This window comes from Juglans microcarpa x Juglans regia, chromosome 2D, assembly GCF_004785595.1.
Source record: "Juglans microcarpa x Juglans regia isolate MS1-56 chromosome 2D, Jm3101_v1.0, whole genome shotgun sequence".
NCBI lineage: Eukaryota > Viridiplantae > Streptophyta > Magnoliopsida > Fagales > Juglandaceae > Juglans > Juglans microcarpa x Juglans regia.
This window is the reverse complement of record NC_054596.1, coordinates 39,834,052-39,850,613: the sequence shown is the minus strand read 5'-3', so window position 1 is coordinate 39,850,613 and position 16,562 is coordinate 39,834,052. Positions and strand designations below refer to the sequence as shown.

At 35.3% G+C, this 16,562-nt stretch overlaps 3 protein-coding genes and 1 long non-coding RNA gene across 4 annotated transcripts; 3 read left to right on the top strand and 1 right to left on the bottom strand.

Moving 5' to 3' along the window:
* Nucleotides 1-3,924, top strand: LOC121248899 (monogalactosyldiacylglycerol synthase 2, chloroplastic-like). The gene is made up of 8 exons (XM_041147505.1): nt 1-566; nt 1,445-1,617; nt 2,223-2,384; nt 2,479-2,620; nt 2,729-2,953; nt 3,049-3,111; nt 3,204-3,278; nt 3,396-3,924. Exons 1-8 carry the CDS (start codon nt 291-293, stop codon nt 3,654-3,656), a joined length of 1,377 nt encoding a protein of 458 aa, XP_041003439.1. The 5' UTR covers nt 1-290; the 3' UTR covers nt 3,657-3,924.
* Nucleotides 3,925-8,694: 4,770 nt separating this feature from the next.
* Nucleotides 8,695-11,233, top strand: LOC121248897 (actin-related protein 2/3 complex subunit 3). Its single transcript, XM_041147504.1, is given in 6 exon segments — nt 8,695-8,846; nt 8,936-9,022; nt 9,214-9,289; nt 9,292-9,321; nt 9,652-9,921; nt 10,890-11,233. Coding segments are annotated over 5 exon segments (522 nt in total). The 5' UTR covers nt 8,695-8,846; nt 8,936-9,019; the 3' UTR covers nt 11,033-11,233.
* Nucleotides 11,234-12,266: 1,033 nt separating this feature from the next.
* LOC121248898 lies at nt 12,267-13,420 on the top strand. Its single transcript, XR_005937538.1, has 2 exons — nt 12,267-12,465; nt 13,258-13,420. It is a non-coding gene; the product is annotated as an uncharacterized LOC121248898 (long non-coding RNA).
* LOC121248895 (uncharacterized transporter C405.03c-like) lies at nt 13,402-16,562 on the bottom strand. Its single transcript, XM_041147502.1, has 8 exons — nt 16,377-16,562; nt 15,458-15,862; nt 15,090-15,307; nt 14,910-14,980; nt 14,727-14,828; nt 14,244-14,361; nt 13,953-14,088; nt 13,402-13,636 (listed from the first exon to the last, which is right to left on the bottom strand). Exons 1-8 carry the CDS (start codon nt 16,455-16,457, stop codon nt 13,535-13,537), a joined length of 1,233 nt encoding a protein of 410 aa, XP_041003436.1. The 5' UTR covers nt 16,458-16,562; the 3' UTR covers nt 13,402-13,534.

Genomic DNA, 16,562 nt, shown 5'->3' with positions numbered 1-16,562 from the left:
TCCTGGAATCCAAACACCTGTAACCAGTGACATCGCATTTTGCCAACTCGGACCTTCCCAACCTTAAAAACTTCAACACCCACACAACACATACATTACGTCAATCGTATATTTTCCTCCGCTTTGTCCCACAACTCCCTCTCCTCCATCGGACTCTGTTATATCTTCTTGTTTTTCTCTTCCTATCTCTGCAGGAAAATTCCCATTCCCGGTGGCGGGAAAGGGGACAACTTGACCGTTGTTTCCAACTGGGTCTTTGCAAGTTTGGGAACAATTGGTGTCGTGCCGACATGGTGATCTCCGTGACGACGCCGAGGAAGTCGATAACGGAGAAGGTGTTCCAGAGGGTTGGGGGGTACTACAACGGGAGCAACAGCAGCCACAGGCGGTGCTCGAACGAGTGCGAGGATGATTATGACGAGGATGGGAACATGGAGCTGGTGCAGATTGGAGCTGAGAGGACCAAGAACGTGCTGATTCTCATGAGTGACACCGGTGGAGGACACAGAGCCTCCGCCGAGGCCATCCGCAACGCCTTCCAGATTGAGTTCGGGGACGAGTACAGGGTGATTTCCCTTGAATCTCTTCTGGGTTCTCTCTCTCTCTCTCTTTTTTTTTTTGTTCAATTTGCATTTTTTAAAAAAAGTTTGTCGGATTCATTCGAGGTCGTTTCCTTTCTTGAGAACTTGTTCTTGTTGATCTGATAGTCTTATTTGGCACTATTAAGTTTCTTTCCGTGAGAGCAAAGAATCATGAACAGTTGATGCAGAATTGTGAATATCATGCCTTTATGTTCTTATTAAGAAGGCTTCCTTGGCTTTATCTGCTCTGTTATTTCCTATGGAGTCTTGCTTGATGCCAGATATTTTTCCTTCCTAATCACTTTTTTTTTTTTCTGCGTAAAGCTTACGTAATATGTGGTCAATCATGTTCTTCTTGGAATTATCTGCCACACAGTCTCTCTCTCTCTCTCTCTCTCTCTCTCTCTCTCTCTCTCCTTCCCTGCCTCCAGGGTTTACTGCTCTTCACCTTACCTTTAAGATCTTCAAATTCAGATTTAACGTATTCATGATTATTCTTTTCAGCCAATTCCTCCAGGAATTTTCCTTTCTTAAAAATTAAGCTAAAAAAGGTTAGCAAATCATAGACTTGACGATATCATATTGTTCTAATTCTTCGACTTTGCAGCTACCGGTATATGTTCTCCGAATTTTTTCTCCTTTTAACGTCTTTAACCCAGCTGTTATAGTAGTGATGCTAAAGGGGAAAATGCCATTTTTTTCTCCTTATTAAATTCCTCTCCAATATCAAAAACCTTTCCTGTTCTGTCAAATCGAAGGATCTATTATATCATGTGTACTCCCATTTTGAATAATTATCAGTTGCCATAATCCTTTGTTTCTTTGTCTGTTTTTTACTCACCTGTGGCATCTTCTTATTTTAGATATTTGTGAAAGATGTATGGAAAGAATACACCGGCTGGCCGTTGAATGACATGGAGAGATCTTACAAGTTCATGGTAAAACATGTGCAGCTATGGAAGGTCGCTTTCCACAGTACCTATCCTCGATGGATACACAGCTTCTATCTTGCTGCCATTGCTGCCTACTATGCCAAGTACTTTCATTCTCTTAACCCTCGTAAACTTTTCACCCTCATTTCACTTACAAAATGTGAGCATAGGATAATATGTAATTTTTTTTTTTTCCATTAATTTTGGGTGTGCACATGCTTGGCAATGAATTTTCTGCATGTGTGAGGGTCTGTGCACCTCGGATAGTTTAAAAGAAAATTCTTCTAACTTGATAGTCTCAAAAATGTGAATGCTCAAGACGTCGGAATTATATGGCTCGTCTTGAGACCACCATGCCATCCTTACGATTGCATATGATTATATATAATTAATTTCTTGCAAGTGGATTGCAGTTTCCATCATATATTATGAGTTGAGTTGATGCTGTTGTTTCGTCACTAAGATCTTAAAGTACTTTCAACTTTAGCTTCGAATGATTCGTTTAACATTTCGATGTATGATATTTTATCTCGTCAAATAGTTATGTGTATGTTGTTGCAGTCATCATTATAGAGGACATGGCTGCTTACTTTCGAGGACAATATGATATTTTCTCTTAGCTGTATCACGTGATTGCCAAGAGACTTATCGTATTACAAATATATTTGTCGTTTAATGGGTTTCTCACATGATTGGCGCTGGATTGCAGGGAGGTGGAAGCTGGTCTAATGGAGTACAAGCCAGATATCATCATTAGTGTTCATCCTTTGATGCAACATATTCCTTTGTGGGTTCTTAAATGGCAAGACCTCCAGAAGAAAGTGGTTTTTGCCACTGTCATTACAGATCTTAATTCTTGCCATCCTACTTGGTTAGTTAAATTAACCCCAAGATTAATAATCATGCGTCACTTTGCATTATTATGTTCTAACTTTCAAGCTGAATATATACATATACATATCCAGGTTTCACCCTGGGGTTAATAGATGCTACTGCCCGTCACAGGAGGTAGCCAAAAGAGCTTTGCTTGATGGCCTTGAAGAGTCTCAAGTCCGGGTTTTTGGGTTGCCCATTCGGCCTTCTTTTGCTCGTGCAGTTCTGTCAAAAGTGCGTGCATGTATACCTATTTTGAGATTCTGAATCTATGAGTGATTTATTGACTTGAATTTCTAATTTTTATATTGTTCTGTTTGCCTTATGTTTTCTTTATTACAGGATCAGTTGAGAGAAGAACTTGAGATGGATCCTGACTTGCCTGCAGTTTTGCTAATGGGGGGTGGTGAAGGGATGGGACCTGTTAAGAAAACTGCATTGGCGCTTGGGGAATCACTCATGGATAAAGAGCTTGATAAACCAATTGGGCAATTGATTATCATATGTGGCCGTAACAAAACCTTAGCATCTTCGCTTGAAACTGAGCAGTGGAAGATCCCAGTTAAGGTAATTAATGGCTTTTGTTAAACTTGTCTGGAGCATGACAATACATTCATTCATTTTGAGCAGGCATTAAATGTTTTTTCCTCTTTGCTATTTAGGTGAGAGGGTTTGAGACCCAAATGGAGAAATGGATGGGAGCTTGTGACTGCATAATCACTAAAGTATGTTGGGAAATCCCTCTCCTCAGAGTCCCCTTTTTATATTGTGCTTATTTTCAAGCATCTTACTAATGGTTTGTTACTATGTTTCACAGGCTGGACCTGGTACAATTGCAGAGGCATTGATCAGGGGGCTTCCAATTATTCTCAACGACTACATCCCTGGACAAGTTAGTAATCAAGAATTTCATGTGCATTGGAGATAGATAACATGAGTAATTTAAATTTCTAGATGTGTACCCTCGTTACCAAATACTAACCTTGTTTTTCTTGTCTTGGAACCTCAGGAAAAGGGCAATGTACCTTATGTAGTGGACAATGGGGCTGGTGTCTTCACTAGAAGTCCTAAAGAAACGGCTAGAATCGTTACCGAATGGTTCAGCACCAAGAAAGATGAGCTCAAGAGAATGTCAGAGAACTCTCTTAAACTAGCACAACCGGAGGCTGTCTTCAACATTGTGAAGGACATCCACGAGCTTGCCTGCCAAAGAGGGCCTCTGGCCAATATCCCCTACATGTTAACATCATCATTCACAAGCCTCATTTAATTGGCAACCATCGTCTTCTTCTACTATGACTAATGAAGGTTTCCCCTACTAGAATGCCATCATCATGTACAGCTTAGCTTTGTTATTATCATTCTTTGGCCTTGGAGACTCGGTCACCGATATGAACTGTAAATTATGCTGAACAAGCTCTGGTGGGTTTTGAGGGTTGGGATTTCTTTAGGGTACTATTTTTGGGAGAAATATAGGGTAATGTGCGAGTTTCTAAAGTTGTAATCTTTTTATGTTGCAGTGTTTCTTTCACGATTTCCATCTTGCTCTCAATTAACTTTGGCTTTGTATGGATGTTACTTTGCCCAAAATTTGGGTCTTTGTATGTGGAAGTTTTGGCTTTTTCTTCCAATGACCAACCACTCTGTTTACAAGGTTGCTTCAAAGGTAAAGTTAACTGCTACAGAGACAGTTCAAGCAAATTGAGGCTTAGAAGCAAGCAAGAGAAGTGATAACCTTGTTTTTCATCATTAAAAATGTCAACCCAAAGAGATTTTGACACTTGCTTGAACTTGCTAGGCTGGTGTAACCTCAAAATGGTTTTGAGTAATAGAGACCATGAAAATCTACCATTATTAGTAGTTCTACCAACATATCACAGAATTACAAGAGTCAAAAGATTTTAATCATTTTAGTACTTTGAATGAAACCAAGTTTGACAACTCTATACTCTTAAAAGAATGCCAGTGATTGATTCCCACCTCTCCTTTTTAGGATCTAAGAAATTTATATAACGATGATAGAAAGAAATTGCAGAGGCTGTGATAATGGATCATCAACCAGAAGATGAACTCAATATGATCACAGCCTTGCAATTTCAAAGTTTTACATGTAGGCCCCTCCAATAGAGAGTTGCCCGTTGGTATGAAATTTATATATTTTGTGTCTATCTCTTTCTGAAGTGTGAAAAGCATTTGAATATAAAGTTATTAAAAATCTGATGCCGATCTAACAACCTCTCTAACTTGATGCAAAATAATATTCAGACGATAAGGAATCTGATCGCTGCCTTTGAAATAGTGCCAGATTGCAAGGTTGTGATGCCAAGGCTAGGAAAACATGATGTTGCTGTGTTGCACATACGAGAAAATCGAGTGGAGTGCAGAAATCCAGAGACTACTGTTTCAAATATTCTGTGAGGTTGGTACAGATATTTATGGCCCAGAGTGGGGGAAAAGTACATGACCAAAGTACCTTAATATTGAATAATATTGCACAACCAAGACATATTATTCTTGGTGGCCCACATATTATTCGTTATCTTCTTCACGAAGCTGACATAAATTAATTTGTATTTCTTTTCGTATGTGGTAATTTCAAATTTTCAATAAATTATGAGGATTGCATACACTTATGAGTTGTATAAAGCCTTACCTATTTTTTTTTAAAAAGAGTGAGGTTTATTATTAAAAAATTAATTTTTTTATATAAATTTTATATTTATTTTTTTTAAAAGAATATGCGATGCTTGCATATTTTATAACTATAAATATAATTTTTTATAAATTATTTTCATCAAATTTTCTTTTAAGAATATTATTAAAAATTAAACTAGTTTTTGTTAATAAATTGAACTGAAAGTGTTCAGAAGAAATTAGTTTTAAAAGATATAATAGGAAAAAAAAACTGAAAATTTAAAGACGTCAACAAAATTATATTATTTTAATATAGAAAAACCAGCCTTTAATAACCAGAAAACTGTGGGTTTCTTGTTGGACCAGCATTGTCTCCTGGTAGAGTAAGGCTTAGCCTTGGGGCCACCATGATGATTACAAGGTAAATACCAAGTTTTTAGAAGGATATAGCCAAGTGAAAAAAATTAAAAATAAAAAGGGTAATGGCCTTATCCAGTATAATCTATTCAAAAGAGTAATTTGATATATAATAGTAAAATGTGTGTCGTGTAATCATTTTAAAAAATAATAAAATTTATTATTAAAAAATAAATTTTTAATATAAATTTTATATTTTAATTATTTTTTTTTAAAGTAATTGTACGATAATTATACAATTCGTAATTATAAATATCTTTTCTTTAATTAAAATGACTGAAAAAAAGAGAGAAAGAAGAAAGCAAAAGAGATGAAAAGTTTATAATTATAATCAGGATAAATATAGAGTTATTTGAGCCCATCATTTAATTTTAATTTGAACATGGGTCGATCTCAAAGTTATTATCGAATTATATTTTATATTTATGATAAGTTAATTCATTTTTTAATAAATTTAAATTTATCCACGATTTTTTTAATTAATCTATTATTTTTTTTAAATAAAATTAATTTCATTATTGACATCTCATACTATATAAGAAACTCATATTCATAAATGATTACTACTAATTACTTATAAGAGATTACATTATTATCATTCCACCTAGTAAGGTAAACGATATTCGTAAATTTTTTAAAGTTAGATTGTCTAACTCTTGAACTTATATCACTATTTTTATGTAGTTTATGTATACCTTTTTTTTTTTTTTTTTGGGAGAAAAATAATTTTATTGATAAAAAACTCTCACTTATGTTATTGAAATATCATACCCCTTTGACAAGGTCAAGGTGTTAGGTAAGACTATAATCTATTTATGGACTATCTACACATAAGAAGTCTCATTTGAGCCGAAGCACCGGTAGGCCCAACTTGTCTATTCTCGACATGCCAACTAAAACTCGTGGTAGATCAGAGTTGCTAAAAAAAAATACCCTTGCAGCCATTTGTCCCTTGTTTTGCCAAGAACTTTGCTGTAAAATAAATTCTATTTACAGTCTCTGTTTAAAAAGTATATATACATACCCTTTATTAAATAAGAAAAAATATCATTTTAAGAGGAATATTTTTATAATTTTAAAAAATTTTAAAGATAAAATTACCTAATCTTATATTATAGTCTCTAAATGAAAATTGTACGTAGCATTGCTCTTCTAAAAATACATTGGAGAAGAATAACTCTTTTGTCATTAGTCAAATTCTTGACCAACTCCCGATATGTAAACCTTAATAGAATGTTAAAAATTATAACATAAGAAATATCAAGTTAGATGAGTCCAACTTGTTTAATAAATGAGTTGAAGTGTAGACATGTACCTATATAGAAAATTACATGTAGGATTTCTACCCGCTCATATCCTTCCCACCTCTCATCTATGTCTTGGTGGAGTGGTCCTCTGCTTTCCGTCCCCGTCCCCGTCCCCGTCCTCGTCCATGCCCCTACCACTATCCATCCGTATCTATTGAATGAGCGGACGTATTTTATCTCATTTTTATTCATGATTCATATACAAGTCAACCACAATCAATAAATCTGATAAAATGTGCAAAAGTATAGATCCCATGTGTTTCTTTGCTTGTAGAGACACACCACAACATTGCCCAAAGACCCTTGTGGGAGAGAATTGAGAAAAAGGAAGAAAAAAGAGAAGAAGAAATGAAGGAGAAGATGGCATACTAGCTTAAATCTGAATCCAAGGTTTTTTCTTTCTTTTAAATTTGTAGTGTCTAAAGCTAGCCAGCCAGCCAGCCAGCGAGTTTTTATCAGGCGGATGGAATAATTGCTATCTGTTTGGTTTACACTTACTTTTTGTTTAATCTTCTCATTTTTTTCTTAAAAGACGATGACACCTTAATTTTATTCATAACATTCACTTCTAATGGAAGAATTTTAAGACATTTTAACACTTTGAGATTATTAGAAAAATCCAAAACCAAAACCAAAACTAAGGTGTAAAAAACCAACCTATTTACAAAGTAAGGATAAAAAAACACATCATAAACCATATCATTTAAGGTTGGGAATGTTAGTTTATCGATACTTAGGTGGGGTTTGGATAATGAGATAAAATGAGATGGTTTTAAATGAAAGTTGAAAGTTGAATAAAATATTGTTAAAATATTTTTTAATATTATTATTATTTTAAAATTTGAAAAAGTTAAATTGTTTATTATATTTTATGTGAGAATTTGTAAAAATTATAATGATGAGATGAGATAGACTGAGATGATTTTAATATGCCCATGACATCCTTTGAAGCTGTACTACCACGTCTAGCCCCTTTTCTGCTTGAACATCAGTAACTAGTTAACCACTCTATAGACAGTATGCGGAGAAGATACCAAGGGTGTTTGGGGTTTCGTTAGGGATAGTAAAAGGTGGTTAAATAGTTTAAAAAATTGTTTAATGATAAAATTAGGTTGTTTGACTGTTTCATATTAAATTATTTTTAAATTTTTTAAAAAAATAAGAAGTACATTTCAAAAAAATGATCATTTTAATGGTTTTTTCCAAACATTTCAAGAAAATGCGAAACGTAGTTCTAATTTTTAAAGACGGTCAAAGTGTGAAAATATCTATATAACTTTTGATATTACAATTTCGCCCTTTTACTATTAGAACTTATTACTTAAGCTCTACAACTAAAAATCTTAAAGCTAAAAACTATATTACTTATCACAATTCTAAACATGCACCAAATCCCGTGGTATAGGTTATATTTGGATAATGAGTTAAGATGAGATAAATTTAGATGAAAGTTAAAAGTTAAATAAAATATTATTATAATATTATTTTTTAATATTATTATTTTTTTGAAATTTGAAATAGTAGAATTGTTTATTATATTTTATGTGAAAATTTATAAAAATTATAATGATTAGATGAGATAAAATAAGATGAGTTGAAAGTATTTCTCAATCCAAACTAAGCCTAAAATAATTAGATATTCTCAGATTTAAGTACGAATGAGGTGATACTCATTTAATAATAAAATATGAATAATATTATACACCACACTCTTATCCTATTTTGATTATATTAAGTAATATGTGACACGTTCATTATTATTAGATGATAAAAAAATATGTAATAAATGATCATTTAATAGTGATAAATATGTTATATCATATTTAATGAGATAAAAATGAAATGATAGTATGGTATATAAAATTTTCTATAAAATATAATGTTACTGAAAAATTAATGCACGACAATACCCATATCATTATCCTGTTCTAAAATTACCTTATAATTTAAAGTCGGCATCCAAACTGGTGTCGTTTCACTTTTTTCCCCACTACCGATTACGTCAGACCAGTCCGCTGAGCTTTCTTGCCTCCGTAGTTTCCACCATTTCCGATCCGATCTAGAGAGGGTAAAATATCTGCCCCTCCCAAGTGAGAATTCAGGTAATTGTAGACCCGAAAGTGCAAATTTCGAGATTTTTACCCCCAAAATTGACTCTTTAATCTTGCCCCATATTGATGATCTCCTCCAGAATTATTGGGTTGCATTCGGCAAAACCTAATTCTTGAGCTCGGACTGCTGTAATAATAGCTTAGTTTATCTGGAAAAGAGAAATATGGTATGTGAATCGAACCTCCACTTAATAAAGTTTCAGTTTTTACGCCGATTAAAATGCCTTCATATGCTTTTTTACTTTTTGGGGTTGCTGTAATTGTTTTCGTTTTGACCTTATTTCGAAATTTCTGCATCGAATAAACAAATGTGGGATTTTTCTGAATGGGGAAATTATAGAGATGATTGTGATGACAGGTTTATCACTCTAGTTTTGTGGATGAGGAAGGAATGACTAAAGCTTGTGGGTGCCCTCTGCTCCCTCTGAAAAGCCATATAAAGGCCCTGCTCCAGCTTCTGATCAAGGTTTTTACTTTCTTTATCCTCAAGTCCATGGCGATTAACTGTTTCGAATGCTTTGTTCTCTTACAATAGCTATACAAACAAAATTTTTATCCTCCCACGTATTGCTGGGCCACTACAGTTGCTATCTGTGGGCAAGACTGATACATGTAATTTACTGTTATTGGTGAAAATATACATAGTTTTTGTCGGTAGCCTTTGCCTATTGAGGTATGGATATAACAGATCTGTAGTAATTGTTTGGAGGAAAAATAATTTGTGAAAGAAAAATTGAGTAAGAGTGAGATGTCCATTTCATTTTATCTTTGTATATTGAAGCATCTGTGTGTGCAGATAGAACCGATATTGTTGATGAAGCCATCACATTCTTTCGCGCGAATGTCTTCTTCCGAAACTTTGATATCAAAAGCTCAGCGGATAAACTCCTCATCTATTTGACATTGTACATTAATGTGGCTTTGAAGAGGCTTGAAGGCTGCAGAACTTTGGCTGAAGGAACCAAGGCCATCATCAACTTGGGTCTGGAAAAGGTTCCTGTCCCTGGAGAGCCTGGTTTTCCTTTTCCAGGCCTTTTCCCCCTTCCTCAGTCTCAGAAGGAAGCAGGTGACACTCGTTGTCTTTTGTGTTCATTATTAGAATGTGCGATAGAAAGCTTATTGTCATGTTGCTTGCCCCAACGCTAGTATTGGTTATTTTAGGATTAATTGACTTCTATCTTGTAACTTATAAAAAAAAAAAAATTGACTTCTATCTTGTATATGTCCTGTGTGCATGGTCTATGCCTATTATTCTCATCAATAAATTATTTAGTACTTACCAAAAAAAACTGCCGTACATGTGAAGATATTTTATGATGTAGCTTCATCTTGACATTGGATGATGTATTGAAAATTTAGTTCGAAACTTTTGGACTTTGTGATGAGTAGAGCAAGCATCCTAGTTTGATTTTTCGTTCATTTTTTATTTTCATGATGATGATTAATTGAACAAGTAGTTCTAATCTATAAATGAATAGTAGACATGTTTGAAATGAATAGTATATATGGATAGAATCATAAATTGAACTTTTCCTACTGTTCTCTACCTAGTTAATAGTTATTCTGACAAGTTCTTGAGCATGACAACTTCTTTGGTGCCCTTCTGTTTGAACTTGAAGAAAGTCCACCTACTATGCTTTCTATGTCTTTTTTGTTATTTTCTGCATCTTTGTTTATGATGCGTGATATTAAAATAATGTTCTTATCATTTTAATACCGATGATTTTTCCTTGGAAGATTTTTAGATTGATATGCTTAAAGGTTTGGGTACTTCATATATCATGAGATTTTGGCATCATTCCCTGCACATTTTTTTTCATAGTTTGGACCTGTATTACTCAACTTTGAACTGAAATATAATTTCTGCTCGAAGTTATTGATCTTTATTACTTTTAAGTGGGGAATGTTGATATATGATCCAGACATGTGATATGTCGGTCTGGTCTTCTGCGTAAACATCCCCACTTCCATGTGACTGAATGCAGAAGCATTAAATATACTTTTTGTTCTTATTTTTTTAATAATTGAATGCAGAGCTGCTGAGGAATTATCTGAAGCAGATCAGGGAGGAAACAAGTGGAAGATTATTGAGTGTTGCATATAGACCCAATGGGACTCCAAATAAATGGTGGCTGGCTTTTGCGAAAAGGAAATTTATGAATGTCATTGTGCCTTGAAGAGTTTGCTCTAAATGATCTAAATGCTGATCAGGGAGCATGCTTGCTTCTTGTGAGCAGGTATGAAATGGGTAAGGGCTTGGTTATCCCTGCAAGAACTTTGAATCAAGTAATCGAACTAGGGGGCAATCATTTGTTATAGTTTGTGTAAATGATCAACTTCTTTATTTTTCTCTGATGATCGTTGTCTTGTTCTCATTCTGTCTTGTCTTGCCTCGTATTTTCTCTTCCTTCTCAAGGCTGCTCTCTGGAATAATTGCTTTATCCGTTATTGAGTTGGTGAGAGACATTTTGGGAGTTATTTTTCTGGCACATTGAGAACGACGTCCACATCAAAGCTCAAAGGTACCACTTTCCCTCTTGTCAAACAAATGTCCATCAGAAAGAGAGCTTCCACTGATTTCTTGCTTCCTCATCAAATTGGAAAATGTCGAGGACGGTTGACCGTTATTTGCAATTCCCATTTTCCCTGGACACGGCACCCCCCATCTATCATCTTCTATCTTAATGAGCCGATTTGAGAATAGATATTTCCTTCTTAAAATGAGTTGTCATCAGAGTTCGAGTTGTTTGCTGTTGTCACTCGCGCGTAAATTAATAATGTGAAATGATATGAGTGTGATGATGCTTGGATCGCTTAGGTCACTGAGAACATCATCAGAGCCGCACAATGCTGCATGATGTTCTATCTACAGAAGGAGTTATATTATCACGTGAGAAACAGGTTGCTTCATGATATGCTGATAGAAGAACTGGTAACTATTTAAAGAAAGAGAATAACTTTCTGCGAGTGTCTCTTATAAACCTTCTGCATCGGAGACCAATGAGCGCTTGCCACGTAAGGGCACAAGAAGGAAACTGAGGGGCTGTGCGTACAGGGGATCGAATTACTTACCCCCATCTCTTTCTCACTCTCTCACTCTCTCTCACTCTCTCTGTCTCTCGAATGGAAAACCCAAACCCTCCCTCACGCTGCCTATCTCGCTCCTTCACTCCATCTCTGTCTCTTTCCTTCTCATTCAAGAATACTCATGCCGAAGCGTGGTTTGATAGGCTAAGGAAAGGGATTGTGTATCTTGGGGTGGTTTCTTTGGGTTGTTTCAAGAGTTGTTTCCAGGCTGAGTGGAAGGCCTGGATTTAATTTCACTGTGTTGCTGCCATCGGCACTTTATCCTGTTAATTAGAGTCGGGTTTGAAGTTTGTTTCGAGGGCCTAGAGATGAGCTGCATTCAAAATGGTTGCTTAACAAGTTGAGGCAGATCCAGTCTAGAAGTTTGGTCGTTCACTTGTGGAATAGGCAGAGGGGAAGCTAGAGGTTGAAAAGGGAAGCATCATCAGTCATATAGTCTCTGATTGTTGTATCAGTTCAACCCTCTCTAGCTTGTAATTACAGAATAAGTATGACAATGGCAAATTGTCTTCTACAATCGTTCGTTGTACAAGAAAAGGAATTGCTAACCGCTTTTTCTTTCTTTAAAATCAACGGGTACTCATAGTTTAGAAATTATAGCTGTGGCATTAAAATTGTTGCTCTTGTATCTTTATATAAGATCTAGACTGCAAAAGAACAGAGAGAGAGAGATTAGGGATTTTGGATTAGGGATTTTGTGAGAGATATTGAAGGAGAGAGAGAGGAAGGGGAGAGAGAGGTTAGGGATTTCGGGAGGAATTTTGTGAGAGAGAGATCGAAGATGAGAGAGAGTTCGTCGAGTGGGAAGGGAAATTGGGAAGGAAGATTTCTGATCCCTAGCTATGTGTCCGCACTGTGCCAGTTATGGAACCCTTACGTGACAAGCTCTAATTGGTCTTCGATAAAACCTCCTTATAGGAGACACCTACCAGAAGCGATTCTGTTAAAGAAAAATGATAGTTGCACTCGTGAGTGTGCAAGTACCGTACAATCATTTTGAAAAAAGTGAATATATACGGGATCTATATAAAAAAAAAATTTTGATTTTTTAATAGTGAATCTCACTTTTTTTCAAAGCGACTGCACGGTGTTTGCACATTCTATGACTACGTGTAGTATTACTCCTATTTAAATTACACATAATGGAGACTGGATTTGTCATCTTACGTTAAGGCTGCAATGGCTAGTTTTTTATGCCATGAAAATATAATAAGAAACAAAACCTGAAACAAAAGTCATTGAGCTGCGCTTCTTCGGCTAAATTGCCAAGAGCAGCTCCCTTTGCTCCCCTGCTGAGGACATTTTTGAGATGCAGGTTTTAAATCCTTGGTTGGAGCATTGAGCCTGAATTTTTTAGGCAGTGTGGCAATTGGGAAAAGTAAGTTATAATGGTATTTATTCCTCCGAAGAGTATAACTTTTCATTTTATGTTTTATCATATTTAATTACATCTAATACATTTTAAGTGATTTTATAGATTAACCAAACCAATATTAATTCATTCCAAAAAAGAGAGAAGTAAACCTAATAAATATTTTTCCCTCCCTCTGTTGGGATAGAATATACAATAGAACTAATGAAATCGTAACAAGTTATGAATGTATCAAAAAATTTCTCAAGGAATTCAAGAGTGGCAATCCCAACGTAGGTGAGAACCAATCAGAAAGGTTGGCAATTACAAATCCCAGGAATACCTGCAACGCATCACCCCATAGATGGATCAATGGCAAGCACAAATATAGGAAGATAAAAATTATATTTTGTTCTTTTTCCAGGAAAGTGAGCTTTAGGTGCCGTTTTGATAGCGAGTTGAGATGACATGAGTAGAGATGAAAGTTGAATAAAATAGGTTAGAATATTATTTTTTAATATTATTATTGTTTTGAGATTTGAAAAAGTTGAATTATTTATTATATTTTGTGTAGAAATTTGGAGAAGTTATAATAATGAGACAAGATGAGATGAGATGAAATATTTTTACTATTCAAACGGAGCCCTAGAGAGTCTCACCTGAAGTGAGCCAAGAATATAAATAATTGAATAGTGTCGGCCATGGATAACCATGTCCTCCAGCATTGCAAGTGGTATAGTAAGCGAGGCTCCCAGTGCAGCCACCAGTGGGGTGGTCCAGACAACACCTAATGCCCTGTGAGTATGGAAATTAAAAAAATGGAACAGAACACTTGAAAAAATCACTATGTTAAATGCACAAGACAGTGACAGAGAGGGTTTTTTTTTTTTTTTTTTTCTTAATCTGTTATTTTTTTATTTTTTATTTTAATTTATGTTCTCCCTGCATACCAGAAATAATCTGAGAGGAAACTTCCTGCAAAGCAATTGGCGACGAGAAATTCAACCATTTTAGCAGAGTCAGGAACCATGAACTTGGGTTCAATGCCTAATGCAGTCAGCGGCAACACTGAAAAGGACACAGCAAAAATGTTGTACTTGAATCAATGCTAAAGCCACTGGTTTGAAACCAAGAGAGAAACTTGGATATCATTAGCTTTGTCTAAGTGAGTAAACAGAGTTTCATATTCCATCTGATAGATACATATAGGATTCTTTGGACTATCTTGATAGTTTTGCAGAATGTGCTATCTATCTGTGTATGCTAAGAAATATATGTAAGGTATCACATCAAGTTATGTCGATTTGTAAGTTTCTGATGTTTTTCATATATAATGCTTCTAAGGAAAAGACATCTGCATTGTGCTAATTTGGATAGGTGCACATTACATGTACCTAGGAGAATAGAAAGTTTGACACAAGATTGGTCTTTACCTAGCCACCAAAGGGAAACAAGGATGACTAATCCAATATATCCGAATAACTTTTGCAGATCCACTTTTTCTCCTTCTTCCCCGGCAAACTTTTTAAGGAGTACTGCAGGATTAATGTTTATATTTTGTTTGTCAATAATTGATTCTATGATGATTGACTATAATAAAATATAAAGTGTTTGACCTGTGAAGAGTCCATCAGTCATGGCTGAGAGCAAAGCAAAAACGTATCCGAGAAAAGACTGGTTTCTGTCTCTGTGCACCAGATCACACAGGTGGGAAAAAATGAAATAAAAATTTCTGGGAAACACTCGAATATATAAGATGTAAATAATTCGAGAAAATGTGAGGAACAGAAACCTACAATGATGTGTTCGACTGGGATTCATTCTCAGCCCAAGTCTTCCCGTATGTTGTCATGACAACACCAGCCATGCTGACAGAAACAGAAACCAAATTTACTACATTTACAGAGGCTTGTCCCATCATTGACTCGATTAGAATAACGAAAAGTCCTGAAGTTGAGAATAATATTGTTGTACTCGCAACGCTTGTTCGTTCAAGTGCTGCATTCATAAAATACTGCAAAAAACAAAACATGAAAATCGATGATTTCTTGTGTTTCTGCCCCGCAAATGCAAACTCGATGGTAATGCTTCTTTACATAAAAAACAGCATTTGAGAAAACATCAGAGAACAAAAAAAAAGAAAAGAAAGATTTGCTCTGCTGACCTCTGATAGAAACCAGATTGGACCAATGAATAAGCCTAGCGTAGCGACTTCCTTTGTGCTGAGTTTTCTACGATGTATCAGCATGTCCTGATCATGTTCATAATATTTGCTATAAAAAATGGTTGGTTTTTCTAGCTTTTGAAAATCCAGGCCTTTGACACATTTCTCATCAGCCAAAGGTTGCTGTTGTTCGATGTCCATATCAGTTTGTGCACAGTTATTATATATTGGAGATTCAATCCCCCCTGAGAAGTCATCCGCAGGATCATGGTCACTAGTGCAAGAGGAAATTCTCAGAAATTTCAGTAACCAATCCTTAATATATGCTATTGGAAGATAAGCTGCCAACAGAGAGGTTCCAAGATAAGTTACTGCAAATGGGTGCTTATATTCTGTGAAAATACCCTGTTGAAAAAAAAATTATATATATTAGTCAGCTCAAAAGTGCAAAAGCTCCTGCAGAAGTGTTCGAACGAGCAAGAACCAAAATGAAGTAGGACTTGATATGTGTACTCATACAACAAACAGAAACCTATTGGAAGCACATCATATGTAACATATAAAGCTTTTTCCTGTACAATTAGAAGTTGAAGACTGTCGAAAACTTGGTTTTTCATATCGATCAAATTGTATTAACAAGAGATTATGAGCACTGTGAACTATATCTGCTTCAAAAAGATTGTGACTATGTTAAGTGAGATTTATAAAAGTACCATTACTTAAAAGTTACATAAGAATCTAAGATGTTGGTTTAGAAACACAAGATGATAACATTTTCTGTGCATTGTTAATGCTTGCTTATTGCAAGTTTCTCGCCCGAAAATTTTCATCCCTTACTCAGAAGAAACACAACATCCATACAAAAAACAATGACAGAATTCCATTGTTAACAGATAGCTAGAGAGAGAAAAAGACTCACCTGAGTGATTTCTGCAGAGGTGACCCACACAATGGCAACAGTTGTGATAAGGAGCAATCCTCCCCCATATCTCCAACCCATTACTATTCAAATATATCTAAGAAAGAAAAATGATATCTTGACACACAATCTCTCTTCAAACTGAGCTTCAAATTGATGTACTTGGACTTCCTGCTGGTGATCAGA

Coding starts and splice junctions, on each gene's coding strand:
- LOC121248899 (XM_041147505.1), top strand. CDS start 291: ATGGTGATCTCCGTGACGACGCCGAGGAAGTCGATAACGGAGAAGGTG. Junction 567..1,444: donor AGTTCGGGGACGAGTACAGG/GTGATTTCCCTT, acceptor TTCTTATTTTAG/ATATTTGTGAAAGATGTATG. Junction 2,954..3,048: donor AGTGGAAGATCCCAGTTAAG/GTAATTAATGGC, acceptor TTTGCTATTTAG/GTGAGAGGGTTTGAGACCCA.
- LOC121248895 (XM_041147502.1), bottom strand. CDS start 16,457: ATGGGTTGGAGATATGGGGGAGGATTGCTCCTTATCACAACTGTTGCC. Junction 15,863..16,376: donor CCTCTGCAGAAATCACTCAG/GTGAGTCTTTTT, acceptor TTTTTTCAACAG/GGTATTTTCACAGAATATAA. Junction 14,362..14,726: donor TGTTTCCCTTTGGTGGCTAG/GTAAAGACCAAT, acceptor TGTCCTTTTCAG/TGTTGCCGCTGACTGCATTA.